We start from the raw sequence: 16,571 nt of genomic DNA on the forward strand, positions 1-16,571 counted from the left end.
TGCAATTTAATCAACTACATAAATATAATACAACCATGCAATTTAATCAAATATTTAACTTATCTGGCTGTCTAGTCATTTATATAAAAAGAAAAGCCTTGTCCACGAGACTTTTTGGAGTTTTTGACTCTGCCTACAGAACTTTTGGAGTTTTTTTGGTTGCTATTTAACGGTTTCTATTACAGCAAAAGAAATGTAACGACGACTCCAACGATTCTCACATCCCACAGGATGATATAAAGGCTTTCAGCGGTGTCAGCCTATCCTCTAACTTAGTGCTCAAGAAAGCCCCTGTTGTGTAAGCTGGCCACTGCATCTGCTAAGCACTGGTTCATAGGCGTAAACGAAAGGCCCAGATCCTTCAGCTTTTCATTGGAGAACTTGTATGGCTGTTTTCTTGGATTTTTCTCGTCTGAGCACCTGCGCGCATGAAGTTGCAAGCTTCATTTATCTTCTATGTTTCTAAATATAACACAGTTTGACAGAACCCAAAGTGAAATATGTTTTATGTGAGAGTTGAGTGTGTGTACGTACTTGGTAGTGTGGGAACAGCGAGGGCACTCTCTGGCCAACATGTGGACCAGGTCTGCTCGATGGAGGTTGCATTCTGCGCACAGATATCTTTGCCCACTGGCTGAGGGCGTTTCATAAACTAAAATGTGAGCCTTTGCCACGTCCCTCACGTCTACATATACCTGTGTTAAGTTTGCATACGTCTTAGCAGATCCTGATCATCATCCAGATTTATGAATATCAATTAAATCATTAAAAACCATCTGTGCATATTACGAACGAACTGAGTATAACATATAAATAAATTTTAAGCAATACCCACCTGACAAGTATTTCATAATATGACCAGTGCTGGGGTTCATGGCGTTCTGCAACAAGGGACCTAAAACTAGGCCTGGATTAATCACCACAAGCTCTAAATTCCTTCTCTCGGAAATCTCCCATGCGGATTTCTCTGCCAATGTTTTTGCATAGCAATACCAATTCTGTAATGCATAAGAGAGGCCAATTAGTAAGCCGATTCAACCTCTATATGTAGTAATTGATAAGTTAATTAATACCTTGGTCTGTATGCAGTAGTCCAAATCGCTCCAGCAGTCATCATTGACTATAGCAAGTGGTTCTCTGTGAAGATCCATGTACACTGCACCGATAGAAGACGTAAAGACAACGCGCTTGACCCCTGTTTCTGCGCAAGCCTCCATCACATTCCTCGTCCCTTCCGTCGCCGGCCCTATAACTTTCTCCTGCTTTCATTAATTATAAAACAATGATCAACAATATCTAATGGTATCAGAATCGTTTCAGCTGAAACCAAGGGCATGGAATTGGAATTATGACGAGAATTGAAAGAAGAGACGAAGTAATTACAGGGTCGTCGTTGATAACGGCAGCCATGTGAAAGACACCATGGCAACCTCGAATAACTGTAAGCAAGCTCTGGTAATCAAGAATATCAGCTCTGACCAGCTGAAGCCTCTCCTTTGCTCCTTCCAACTCTCTCAAATGCTCATATTTCCTCCCATAATCTACGCTCATGTCAAATCTCTTCAGAAACTCTACTTCCAGATATGATGTAAGAATATATCTACATACATGTTCCATGCAAAAACAAATAATATAATTAAATCATGCGATGTAGTAGGAAAACTGGTAATTAGTGGATATACCAGCTGGGTTGGTGCGAACTGCTCCTCTGACAATATACCCCTTGGTGAGGAGAAACTTGATAAGCCACGATGCAATGAAACCCCCTGCCCCAGTCACGCAAACTATTTCATCTCCTTTCTCGTTCTCATTCAGCTTCATTTCATCTGATATCATGGTTTGTGTCAGAAACTGAAGTCCGAAACTCAGAGATGAATCAGATAACTAGAACAATGAATCGTGGAAATGAAATGGAGATGTACCCTTTTTAACGCTTCCTGGAGGGGTAAGCGAAAGAAAATTTCGGTAGGCCACATCTACGCAGGAATAGCCATGAAATTTCAGCCGTCCGTGGATATACTTGACAATACGCGAATATACTTGACAAATTGATAAGAGCATTTGTCACGCAGTCTCTAATGACGTGACTCGTGAATCGCCGGGTTCTTAAGATTTTTTGGGTTGATTTCGTTGGCGAATATACTCGGCAAATTGATGAGAGCATTTGTCAGGCAGTACTCTAATGACGTGACTCGTGAATCGCCGGGGTTCTTAAGATATTTTTGGGTTGATTTAGTTGGAAATTTGATAAGAAAACTAGAAAAATTAGCCTCGGTGTAGCTATTATGTTTTTTTCGGCAACCCTTATCCCGATTGCAGATTGATATTCATTATCGGAATTGTTTATCTCGAAAACTTTTGCAACAAGAAGCTTGTGTATGTGTGACATCTGTCGTTGTCTCAGCGCCGTCTAGCCAATAGCTCCAGGGATGGAATTAAGTTTCTATGAAATGGGAATCTGCTACTATCCACTTGGAAAAATAACCCAAAAAAAAATATTGAGTGGATTAAAGAAGTTATAAGTTGGTGACTATGAAATATTGACTTCTTCCAATATGTGATTAAGATGTAGTAAAGTTCATGACTATAATAATAGTGGTAATCATTTTTAAGTTTTGCTTGGTGTGTCTATATATATATAAATAATTGATTTGAGATTTTATTTTATATTAATATATTATTATGTTATAAATTAAATTAATTATTTGTTATTAAATATAGAGAAATGAATATCTATTTTAATATTTGAATTTTAAATTGTTTAATTATAATCTTTTAATAATATATAATTAATTATTATTTATAATTTGTTTTTACCAAAGATGTTATTCTAGTTGTTTATCTAGTACAAGTTAATATATTTTAAAAAAAATGTGTAATTCAATAAATTTTATTTTATAAAGATTATTTTGGATTTTAAATATTTTCATTATAACTATTGATTTATATAAAAAATTGAAAATTTGTTTAAATAAATTATAAATATTATGTAATTATTTCTAGTTAATAATTAAATTATATGTTTTTAATTTCTCGAAAATTTAGGATTTAAAAATTAGGTAAATTTATTATAAATTAATGATAACTATTATTCAAGTAATAATCTACAAATAAATTACTAGTAATATGAAATTTTAAAAAATAAAAGATTAATTATAGAGTTTTTGAATTATTATATATAAAAATAAAAGTAAAAATTTATGGTATTATTATAATAATATTAAGAAGAGTGAAACGATAATTTGGATGTATAATGATAATGACTATGATGATTAATGCCCACTAAGGCTTATATAGTCTATCAGACGTTAAGAAGGTAATAGCTTAAATATGATTCTTTAACGTTTTATTTACATGCTCAAAAAGAAGTGAGAGAAGGGTTCCCAAATCACCATATATTTTATGAGTTAAAATGTTAAGAAGGTTGTTAAAGATAAATAGCTGTAGTGGTAGCTAGTGGGTTTAATTCCCCCTCCATCTGAGTTCTAATTTTTGAAGACATGTTAGATTGTGTGGAAAAAAATTGAATAAGTTGAAATCTGTGACTAGTAATTCCTATAAGTTTGAATGGGATTGAATGTGAGTATAAGGTGGACAATCTAAGAGAATAAAAATTAATGTGACTATAAGATGGACAATCTAAGAGAAATTGTTTTTTTATCTTCAACCCTCCTATTATTGGTGACAAAATCTTTCATCCCAAGGTGTTTGATAAATCACCAATTCCTGCACAAGTGACAAACTCTTTCATCCCATGGTGTTTTGAGAATTCACCAATGCCTAATTTCACTATGAAGCTCATGAGAATTAGTTCTAATATTGGAAATGTTCATTTTCATCTTAACACTAGTCAAGATATAGAGATAATTTTGGTTTTCTAGATGGGGGTTGATCACCTCCTTATAATATTGCACTTTCCTTTTTTCCTTCTAACTCTTTATTTTCCCATGAGTTCTCTTTAAATTTGGAAGCAATATTATTTTTGATATTATCTGAATTCTCCAAGATGATCTCCTCTTTATTCCCCAATGGTCTAGCCAAGACTGGGCATCCTTATGCCACCCTCACTTCAGTCGAAGGTGGAGGTTTTGGCTAAAGTTAGAAGAAATTTTAAGAAACCCATTTGTTGTAGAATTTCCCACTCTAAATCACCTGATAATGCAATATACTAAAGCAAAATACCTGATCTACTTCTACAAACAAACTTGCAGAAGCTTAATCGATTTTGAGCAAGATCAATTAGAACACATATAACAGAGAATGAGAAATCAATCACACATGAACACAGAAGAATACTCTGGGGAAAGCCTCAGCTAAAAACCCCGATCTCTGTATTATCATACAAGTGGAAATATGTCTGGATTACACAAAGCTTTAGCTCACAAGCTATCCAGCTCTTAGTACAATCCCTCAATGCTACTCATATACTGAATAGACACAACATATTCCTTCCTCCAATCCTCCAAGCCTCCTATTTCCTTGCGCGATTTCTCCTGGGGTCCAAAGCTACCACTTGTGTGAATTCCCACATCACACACTCATCAAAACTCAGAAATAACTGCGCAATCCTCAAGGAATGAATTCCTTCTACATGCAAGAGATATCCTCAATGGAATATTCCTACAACTGATAGTACACTGTCCCATCATCTGATCTCAACTGGGTCTCTGACTGAACTGACATGCATGAGTTATTTATGAATGAATATTTAGTTATCTAAAGTGCAGTAGTTACATGCATGCATGCATTAATTAACTGAACTCACAATCAATTCCACAAACTATTGGAACTAATCTAACTGGACTTAACTCAGTTAACTGAGCTAACTAATTACAACTCAAAGTACAACTCATCCTGATCTCCTTAATCAAGTGATAACTTCCTCAATCAAAGGGGAAACTGTTGCATGTCTTCACATAGACTTCATGTTTTATTTTCTACAACTAATTAACTAAAGATGAATTAATTAATTATTTTACAAACAACTGCTAAGATCAAATTCGATTTTTAATTCTCAATTTTAGTTTAGGGACTAATTAAAATTAGAATGTATCCCGAAATTTTATTTATGGCAGTGCTATTTTTAGCATTTCTTGTTGCTATTTTCAACACTCCCTCTCAATAAGAAAGGGATTATCAGTCACCCCAATCCTGTCTCTGTGGAACGAACTTGCATTTTGACAATGCCTTAGTTAAAATATCTACATCATGTTCCTCGGTCGAAACATATAGCAACAACATGATCCTCTTCACCACACAATCTCGAAGATGACGATACCAGATATCAATTTTCTTGGACCTTTCATGAAGTACTGAATTCTCAGAGAGTTTGATACAACTCAGATTATCGCAGTAGATCACAGTTGGATCCATCCTCTGACCAATCAATCCAACTAGAATCTTCTGCATCCAAATGGCTGCACATACTACCTAACTGGCAGCCATGTATTCAGCCTCTGCTGAGCTAAGTGCAGCTGACCTCTGTTTCCTGCTGTACCAAGAAATTGCAGCTGAACCAAGGTTGAAGATTCATCTTGAAGTGTTCTTCCTATCTGATGGACTCCCTGCCCAATCTGTATCTGTGAAGCCCTGAAGCTTCACTCCCTCTGTTCGTCTATACCATAATCCATACTGAGATGTGCCTCTAAGGTATCTTAGCACATGCTTTGTTGCCTTCCAAAATAGCTTGGTAGGCTTAACCATAGCTTGACTCAGCTGGTTCACCACAAAGCACAAATCTGGTCATGTGTTCACTAGATACATCAATGTACCCACAAGCTGCCGATAAACAGTAGCAGCTACTACCTCACCTGAAGTAGCATCCTCCTTCCTCCAGTTACCAGCTAGAGGAGTATGTATGAGCTTGCACTTCTCCATGTGGAATCGCCTGAGTATCTCATTGGCATACCTGCCTTGAGACACAAACACTTCCCCATCTTTCTATCACACTTCCATGCCTAGAAAATAGTGCATAAGACCCATGTCTTTCATCTTGAACTCTCTTGCAAGGTCCTACTTGCAAGACTTGATCAACTGATCATCACCAGTCAAAATCAGATCATCCACATAAAGAACAATGATCAATGGCTTACCTTCTACCATGATGTGGTAAAGGTTCGCATCTACTTCACTCTTGGTGAAGCCCAACCAGGTGAAATAGCTGTCGATCCTGGTGTACCAAGCACAAGGTGTTTGCTTCAGCCCATACAAAGCCCTCTTGAGTCAGGACACATGTGACTCATGATCGAAGGTCTCAAAACCTTCTGGCTGCTCAATGTACACCTCTTCCTCAATCTTCCCATTGAGGAACACAATCTTCGCATCCATCTGATGGATCTTCCAACCCATCTAAGCTGATAGTGCCAACATCAATCTGATAGATGAGTACCTTACTACACGAGAAAAAGTCTCATTGTAGTCGATCCCCTCGACCCGTGAGAAACCACGAACAGCAAACCTTGCCTTATGTTTCTCAACACTGCCATCAGCTGCCTACTTTACCTTGTAAAGCCATTGGGAACTCACTATTGACTTGTCCTCCATCTTGGGACAACATCCCAAACACAGTTCCAAATGATGGAGTCGTACTCCTCCACCATTGCATCAACCCAAACTGGTTTCTGCACTGCTTCCTCAGAAGAAGAAGGTTCAGTCTCTACACACTCCCCAACTAGGGCCATGTAACCAGTGTACCAATCGAGTGACCTCCTTTGTTTGCGCTGAGAAGATGTCTGTCCCACATTCTCTCAAGCATCCATCATCAACCTATCAGCTTCCCTTGAGCGTTTCTACCCATCTCTAGAAGATTCAACATGAGTGGATGTCTCCACTCTCGGATCCTCTGCAAGCGGCTACTCCGCATCAGTCTGAGGCTCCTCCTCCTTAGGAACTGAAAGTTCCTCCTCTCCATGCAACTTGAGCTCCATCTCAAGTGATACTCGCATGGCTTTCTGCTCATTGAACTTCAGATCTCTACATACCACTGTCCTCTGATTGGTAGGCAAGAACACCCCATAGTTGTGGGGTGTATCAGTGTACCCCACAAGTATCCCCAACTCAGTTGTTGGATATAGCTTCTTCCGGGCATCTTTAGTCACATGGCAATAAACCGATGATCCAAAGATACTAAAGTGACTCACATCTGGTCGCTTCTCGGAAAAGGCTTCCATTGGTGTCTTCATCCCCAGTATATGATGCGGGCTTCTGTTCTACAAGTATACTGTTGTATTACATGCCTCAGTGCACAAATGAAGTGGTAGGCTTTGGTCATGCAACATCGCTCGAGCTGCTCCCACAATTGATCTATTCTTCCTTTCAACCACCCCATTCTGCTGTGGGTTATGGGGTGTCTTCAACTCCTGTTTAATTCCTTCTGCTGCGCAGAAGTCCTTAAACTTTTGGGAGACATGCTCTCCACCATTGTTGCTATGCAAAGCCCTTATTTTATTTCCAGATTCTTTCTCTGCCAAGGCTTTAAACTCACAAAACCTCGAGAAGGTCTGATCCTTCTTCTGCATAAAGTATGTCCAATATCTATGAGAAAAATCATCAATAAAAATAACATAGTACCTTTGTTTAGCGGTGGATGTTGTAGAGAATGGTCCACACACATCTATGTGAACTCGCTCCAGGATTGTTCCAGCTCTGTTGTCTCGATCCTAAAAGGAATATTTCGCATACTTACCCAAGGTACAACCTTTGCATGTATCTGTCTACTCCAGTTTTCCCTTGGGAAGTCCAGCAGAAACCTGCTATATGATCTTCAAGGCCCCATGGTGCAAGTGGCCCAATCTTCTATGCCATAGCTCGCAAACATCTTGGCTCTACACCAACTCTGCTTTGGAACTCAATGCAGCACAGTTGTCTACCTCCAGCTTGTAGAGATTCTTTACTCGAATCCTAATCCTCTTCATCTATCCAATGCCAATATGCCTCAAGAATGCCTTTCTTTTACTAAAAACTACATCATAGCCTTTGTCTTCCAGCATAGCGACAAACACAAGATTCTTCTTCAAACCCGGTACATAATTTACATCAGTCAAGGTGATAGGAGCTCCATGCTCCCTTTGAAACACAACCGTACCTTCACCTGAAACATAGTACTTTCCATCATCGCCCATCTCAATCCGCATCTGGAGATCCTTCTCCTCCAAGGTATTGAAAAGATTCTTGTCGTCGGTCATGTGGAATGAAGCTCCACTGTCCAGGTACCAAACACATCCCACCATAAATGAAACCATGCATGCGATGAGGGAGAAATCCAATTCGAACTGTGAGGCTAGTGCCTCACCATTTGATCCCTTCGAGGATCCCTTCTTGGATTTCTTCTGTGGATAATTCGTGGCATAATGACCCACCTCATGACAATGAAAGCATCTCACTTTTGATTTGTCAAACTTCTTCCCACCATGGGAAGAACTGGATTTGGAATGGGACACCTTCCCTTTCCCTTTCCTCGCCTTACTTACTAAGGCTAGATTTTCTTCATCATCTTGCTTTGATGAAGATCCATCTCTGGTGCTTCTTCTTTTCTCCTCCTGCATCAGATCCGACCAAAGTCGTTCCCAATCTAGCAGTTTCTCTCTTCCATTTATTGAATCTTGGTAGCTATGCCAGCTCTTAGGAAGACTGAGGAGAGCAAGACTCACCATGTCATCATCGGTTGTCATGATCCCTACACTTCCAAGCTCATCCCTGCAGGTGGTGAGCTTTTTCAGATATGTAGATATCGTGTCGCCCTGTTTACACTTGATTTTTCGAAGCTTGTCTTTCATTGCCAGCTTCCTTTGATCGCTGTTGTTCTGATATAGATCCTTCAATGTTTTCCACATTGAAAATGGTGTCTCCTTCCCATGGAGACTTGAGACTATGTGGTCTCGAACTCCCTCCAAAAGGATTCTCCTCACTCTAGCCACACATTTCTTCCATTCCGCTAATTCTTGGACATTAGTTGCTGTTGGCTTGGGGACTTCTTGATCAATGAATTCCTTTAGACCGTTGTCCTCTAATAACGCTTCCATGCAATATTTCTAGGCTATATAATTTGAGCTGCCATCAAGGGCATACTCGAGTCTCAAACTGTTGAATGCCATTGGTGAAATTTGAGATGTGATAAGAATTCAAATTCTATAATCAGGAACTTCGAACTTCGAACTTCTCCCTTCTTTGTATACTGTTCTTTGGTTTGATCACCTTTGCTCTAATACCATGTAGAATTTCCCACTGTAGATCACCTGATAATGCAACATAATAAAGAAAAATACTTAGTCTACTTCTACAAACAAACTTGCGGAAGCTTAATTGATTTTGAGCAAGATCAATTAGAACACATATAATAGAGAATGATAAATCAATCACACATGAACACAGAAGAATACTCTGGGGAAAGCCTCAGCTAAAAACCCCGATCTCTGTATTATCATACAAGTGGAAATATGTCCGGATTACACAAAGCATTAGCTCACAAGCTATCCAGCTCTTAGTACAATCCCTCAATGCTGCTCATAGACTGAATAGACACAACACATGCCTTCCTCCAATCCTCCAAGCCTCCTACTTCCTTGCGCAGTTTCTCTTGGGGTCCAGTGCTGCCACCTGTGTGAATTCCCCCATCACACACTCATCAAAACTCAGAAACAACTGTGCAATCCTCAAGGAATGAATTCCTTCTGCATGCAAGAGATATCCTCAATGGAATATTTCTGTAATGATAGTACATTGTCCCATCATTTGATCTCAACTGGGTCTCTAACTGAACTAACATGCATGAGTTATTTATGAGAGATTATTCAATTACCTGAAGTGCAGTAGTTACATGCATGCATGTATTAACTAACTAAACTTAAAATCAGTTCCACAAACTGTTGGAACTAATCTAACTGGAATTAACTCAGTTAAATGAGCTAACTAATTACAACTCAAAGTACAACTCATCTTGATCTCCTAAATCGAGGGATGGCTTCCTCAATCAAAGGGGAAACTATTGCATGTCTTCACATAGACTTCATGTTTGATTTTCTACAACTAATTAACTCAAGATGAATTAATTAATTATCTTACAAACAACTGCTAAGATCAACTTCGAATTTTAATTCTCAATTTTAGTTTAGGGACTAACTAAAATTGGAATGTATCCTGAAATGCTATTTATAACAGTGTTATTTTTAACACTTCTTTTTTTAGCATTTCTTGTTGTTATTTTCAACATTTGCATCCATATTGTATAACTTCTTCTTATATATAAGACACCTAGTGATTAAATAAAATATTGAAGCAAAATTAAAAGAGGAAAATAAATTATTTATAAAGTGAACGAGTACCTTTTTATTGATCTCTTGTTATAAATTCTGACTTGGTAATGTTCTTTTAATATTTTCCAATTATTATGATTTACATGTTTTCATGATACATTTGGTAAAGCATAATTGTTAATTTTTTTGTGTTTTATTGTTATTTTCATTTAATTAATAATATTTTTAAATGAGATTTATTTTATTTCTATTTTTATTTAATTGGTAATGTATTTATATGATATTTGTTAAGATATAATTTAGTGTAATGGTTTTAACAACATTTTAAAGTTAGAGAATTGCATATTCCACAATTCGGAAGAATGATTAAAATGAATTCAAATATTCTATAACAAGTTAAAAAAAAGTAAGACATGCAACAAGTTAATATGTAAGAAGTTAATGTTTTCATTTGAAATTTTTGGGAAACATTTTACATTAATCTTTATTGTGATTTATATTTTTGTTTAAATATTAATTTTACTATTCTCGACTAAGTTATGATGAGGATAATTTGGTTAATATTGATAAATGTGTATAACCATTAAAAAACAAAAGTAAATTGAAATTATATGACTTCATGAATATGAGTAATTTTATGTGAATATAAAGGTTTATTATTATATTTTAGACACAATGAGGTTTATGTAGTTAATTAATGGGGGATAAAGGAATTTGGAACCTTATTTAGTGCTACAAGGGCAATGGAATATAGATACGACCAATAAATAGTTGTAATGTGTGGGAAAATAAATGTTAGCAAATATTTTATGTATTATTTGTCTTTTATACTTGTCCTCATAATAGAATCTTTTTATATGATTAATGAGAGTAACAACTTGGCAATCGTGGCCAATATTAACAACTATATTCTAACAATTATTTCCTTATATTAAAATATTATTTATTCAATCAAATCTAATTGTTATATTATAATGACTAAATTTTTTCTATTCATCTATTTAATTGAATGCCAATATATGGTTCTTTATCTTGTATTGGAGATAAACCACACTAGTTGGTTCGAAACGCGCCGACATAACTCTGATGATGTGATTTTTACCGAACATTTTCTTACTTTTCATGATCATGGCAGAGTTTGAAAATGCAATTCGAGTTGATATGAATGATGGGTTGAAATATAAAATGGCTTCAAGACGATTGTTGGTCCTAACTCCTAATTAATGGTTATTGTATTTTCTTGCTTTGGGGAAGTTGCATTTTGAAGATAGGAGGAATGGAGATAAAAGCCTAACTATGGACATTAAGAAAAGGACATCAAAGATGACGTAACATATAATCACATAATATGTTAAACTAATCGACTTAACATGTGGTAGTAAAGAAGACACTAGTCGTTTAAGCAACATGTGGAGATGATCAGTAAATTATCGTGGATATTCCATTGGAAGAATTCATCATAATAGATCTAAGAAATATTGAATTTTTTTGCTGCGAATATTAATTCTTTTTAGATCTCAGATTCTTTATTTATTGTTTGTATGCTTAAATATAAATTATTTGAAATTCAAGAAATATAGAGTGAAAACAAATACAGACAATAACCAAAATAAGCACATTTTTTCCCTTGGGAAATCCTTATGGGAGAAACCTAGCTAGAAGGTGAGGTTGATTTGATCTCTATTCTCTAGTATGGAAAAATGTGTAGATACAAAGAAAGAGGTACCCTCTATAGGGTTACCTAAGACCTATGGCTATAAAGTTGCTACAAAATCTCAAGCCCTTTTTTATTCTCTCTAACATCCCACTCCCAATTTATTTTCTCAAATATGGAAGATAATATAATAACATGAAATGTAACCCCTACTCCTCCTAGTGGCCTAGTATTTAACATAACCCAATAGCTAACTATATGAAAGGTTTGACTCCCTCAAACCTCAACTAGAGTTACGATTTTGGAGCTTCTAGAGTCTTTTTTAAATTCCACACATGGATAGCCCCATATGCATGAGTAACAGGGATTAATGTGACATTGACTTGTACCATGGTGGTCAGTATGGTATATCAACTTGCGAGAGGCATAAGTTTTGCATAAAAACTTCAAGTACCAGATGGTATTGCACAAAAAATATTTTTTTTACCACAGACAAAATTGTTTAATGCCTCAAAATGGCTTTGGAAGAATTCATACATAAATATTTGAAATTAGGACCCATTGATAAAAAAGACCGTACAAGTTGATTCATTTAATTCTTCCACTCTGAAATAATTGAGATAGATGAAGAACAATATAATAATTAAATCTGAAGTAAGAGAAATTATAAATGAGAAATAGTATCGCAATTCCATAAATTACATTTGAATGAAGTCAAAATTGGAACAAAATTACCCCTCAAAGAATACAAACCTATGAGAAGATAGAAAAATAGTATAAAGAAATGGGGTTTTAAGAAATGAATGATGATGACCTATTGCAGTGCCCATAACCATGACAAATCTAGAATGATGAGATAAACATAAAAGAGTAATATATAGATATATAAAGTTAAATATGTGGAAGTTTCTCAAACAAGTGTAAGAAATCAACCAAAACATGATGGAGACTTTTGTAAATAGGGAATAGTCATGATGAAATAACTTAGCACTCTATTTTTATATTGTAAATAAGCATGTGGCAAGTGGTTCTCGAATCACATATGTGATAAAAGAAAGAAACTATGTAAACTAATGATAAAACACTTAGCATGAAGTGTATGAAGGAATGTTGTGAGAAGTTCTATAATGAAAGTTTGAGAAGGACTATGCCCAATTGACAAAACTAGTGAGAATCAACTAAGGGAACTTGCACAAGAATGATTACCCCAGAATTGGAGGAGGGGCTATCTGAGGAAAACATGCCCACAATAATGTGTGCTCGTTCTTAGGAGTTCACACATGTTCCTTTTTGTCTAGGCTCTGTAATGCCCAAGCTACCAACTAGGACCCCAACGAGGCTACCTGATTAGCATCGCTCAAAAGTGTGTGTGCATTATTAGGAAATATAATTATGCAATTTGAAAACCTTAGTCTTATCCACTATGAAAACCTTAGCTTTATGGAATTTGAAAACCCTACCAATGTGGAATGTGGAAGCTCCAACATAGTGAGTTCAAATTTGAGTGCATAATTAGAAAATGTGAGTAAACACACCATATTGACCATGCATCACAAGTTGGCGATGTTTTTGGATGTATATTGAAGTGAAATTTGAAGACATTACTTTTGTGCAATTTGAAAACGTTACTTTTATGGAATTTGAAAACCCTCGTATTGTGGAATTTGAAGGAATGGAATCATATTGATGTAATTGTTGTTTATATCATTATGACTAATTTATTTCCAACACTCTCTATCTCTCTATTCCCATTTACACATTTTCTGGTCTCTCTCTCTCTCTATTTAAATTTCCCTCCCTCTCAATTTGTAATGAGCACTTCATTGAATCTCATTGAAGAAATTTTATGAGATTTCTTATCATTGGGATCTCTAACTAATAGAAAATAAGACCGACAAGAACTATCACCATAGTAACTATGACATACAAGAACTATGAACTTGAGATCTTTAACCCTTAGGAAATATGACGCATAGTAACTATGACCTCGAGAATTTTGACCCTCATGAACTATGAACTCAGAAATCATTCCTTTGTTGTTCATAGTTCCCTTGTCAATTAGGAACTATGACATTATTTTACAATAATCATGACCATAAATTTGTCTTTATTTTTTATTTGTTGATATCACACATAGCACATGAGAAACAACATTTGTATACCAAGAATAAAAATAGAAAATAGAAAATATTATCTTAATAAAAAAAAATTAAATGACATATTCAAAGAATATATCTCAAATCATTTACAACTAAAAGTAACCTTATTGACATAATAGAACAATGAGCTTATCCTAAGACACATTTTATTAATAAAGTATTCCACACAATGTGAATGTATTAACCAACCATTCACATAGCCAAATCAAATATCATAATACTTAATTGAAAATATTTAAGAGGAAAATAATCTATGGCCATAGTTAATATAATCACTTGAACCAATATATTAGTACAAAAGAAAAATTGTACATAAAATGATTCCCCCCCAACCTCCCATATATTATCCCTTCACTCTTTTTAAATAGAGATCGTGAATCAATTCTGATTTAATCTATGAAATAATAGTTATTAGTATCAAGTAAGATATAAATGTCTAGAACATATAAGAATGTATATTTACAAATGATATTAATCAAATAAACTTTAACCTAAAAATATCTTAAAATAAATCTATATTTCCAAAACATAATTATTTTAGTATTTCTTATTGTATTAATATTTTCGTAATAATTTAGTAAACAATGATAGGCATCAATGTGATCAACATCAAAACACTTACTTTATAGTAAATCTCACATTGCCTAAATTTAAATCATAAAAATTAACTAAATTATTGTTGGACACCTAATCCTCAATGGGTTAGTGTGGAAGCCGAATAGACAAAAAGAAGTCCAAGAGACCTTGGGATGTGAAACCCAATGGTCAAACCATGTACTATAAATGTATATCTCTTGTTAATAAAAATCATACTCTCATGTTTTATCTTTCATATTCTAGTGCTACCCATGTGTGTGTAACATGGTATCAGAGCAGGCATATTCCTGCCCCACATAATTAATTTGAGCCATTTTTTTTAGTCTTTCTGTGTAGGTTATTTCTGCCATGACTTCTGCATTTCATGAATGTTTTCTCAGCTAAATTTTAGGTGCAACCTGTCAGTTCTGCTACTATCCATCAAACTTGCCCACTGTTCTCTGCCCATGAATCAGAAGAATTATTAGTGTGTCATCGTATCACCCATCAAGCCAGCAAACATTCCTCTCTCTGTCAGTGAAATTGCAGCAAATGCTCTTTTGGTCAGAGCACAGGTCTCAAATTAGTTTTATATAATGTAACTCCTCTGACATTTCAAATGCCCCAACAGACTGCGTACAATGTTTCTTTCCCAAATTTAGTTTCTTTCTGCAAAACTTGAACGTTTTATTTCTAGTTCATAGCTAGTTCATAACTGCTCCTAATTCATAAACACCCGCTCTTCCTGAAAATAGAGTTTCCTTGCAAAGAATCATCTGCGGTACATTATTACTGCTTATCTGGGCCTACCTTAACAGTCTATCAATGTCGCACCGAATTTCTCTATAAATAGTCGGCGAGTGAGCCATTGTCGGCATACTCGAATACCAGATATGAACGGCTTTCCGTCACACAGAACCCTGAGAGGTGCACCACATTGAAATGCTTCAGTTTTTGAAGAAACCCAATTTGCTGAGAGATGTCGCCCTGAATCTGCATCACGACCACCGGGGTTTTGTCGATTACGCTATGGTAGACAGAACCAGCGATTCAAATCCTCATTCACGCACGCCCTGGCTAGCTCTGCCATAGCGAAAGCCACATCCAACGGATACTCATCCTTCAATGTCGAATCCATGAAACCCTTGAGCTTCTGCTTGGGATGTCGTTTCTTTGCTCGAGTTATCTATGGGATTCTGAAACCCATAATCACACTTGTTGACGTGACTTGCTGGAATAACCATCTTTGCTACCTTAGAAGTAGCTGATGCAACACCTTCAAGAGCAAGACTGGTCAAACTCTTGTTCTTGGCCATGTTCCATTACTCCAGGGGTTGGTAGAGGCCGATGACCAAACGATTAGTACTGGGGATGGAAGACACAAACACCTTCGAGGTATCTTGTGCATGCACCCTGATTAAAGCCCCAGTAACGAATTCCACTTCTCCCATGGCATGAGCAAGATAAGATATTCATTGTTCTGGTGGTAATCAAGAGGCATTATAGACCCAGTATGACCAGAAAGGAAGATGTAACTAAGCATGTTGAATTGGTACTGATTTGCACAAAAGGATGTGATAGGAAACCTCAGTTTCTAAAATTAATTGGTCGTTCCTTATGTCGTTTTGATTGATTGTTTCCTTCACATTAAAACTTCAAACTAATCCGTAGTTGTGCACTCTCCTACTAATATTATTTTCTCGTACGTGCAATACCTCTCAACATTTGACCATCGGAAAACGGAGATGGAGCGATTATCATAATACAAGCCTGTAAATTCCTTCTATCGGTGTTGGCATAAGCTATGTTTTCACCCCATGTTCGCCTCAAAACAACCTTGCACTTGGTGACACTATTGAGGGCACATACGCAGGTTCCTCTCTGAAACGTGGTAGCATGTATGGTCCTTCTGACGGGTAGCTGTTTTATTCT

General features: G+C 36.1%; 1 protein-coding gene across 1 annotated transcript; it reads right to left on the reverse strand.

The window, feature by feature from the left end:
* Nucleotides 1–272: 272 nt before the first annotated feature.
* LOC149161488 (cinnamoyl-CoA reductase 1-like) lies at nt 273–15,955 on the reverse strand. The gene is made up of 8 exons (XM_089434896.1): nt 15,893–15,955; nt 15,520–15,666; nt 1,721–1,851; nt 1,384–1,600; nt 1,074–1,259; nt 836–998; nt 535–727; nt 273–420 (listed from the first exon to the last, which is right to left on the reverse strand). The coding sequence occupies exons 1-8, from the start codon at nt 15,953–15,955 to the stop codon at nt 273–275; spliced, it is 1,248 nt and encodes a 415-aa protein (XP_089291022.1).
* Between the last annotated feature and the right edge of the window lie 616 nt (nt 15,956–16,571).

Source organism: Pinus tabuliformis, chromosome 5_2 (assembly GCF_031772625.1).
Source record: "Pinus tabuliformis cultivar Carrire ecotype Pingquan chromosome 5_2, CPIR1, whole genome shotgun sequence".
Taxonomy (NCBI): Eukaryota; Viridiplantae; Streptophyta; class Pinopsida; order Pinales; family Pinaceae; genus Pinus; species Pinus tabuliformis.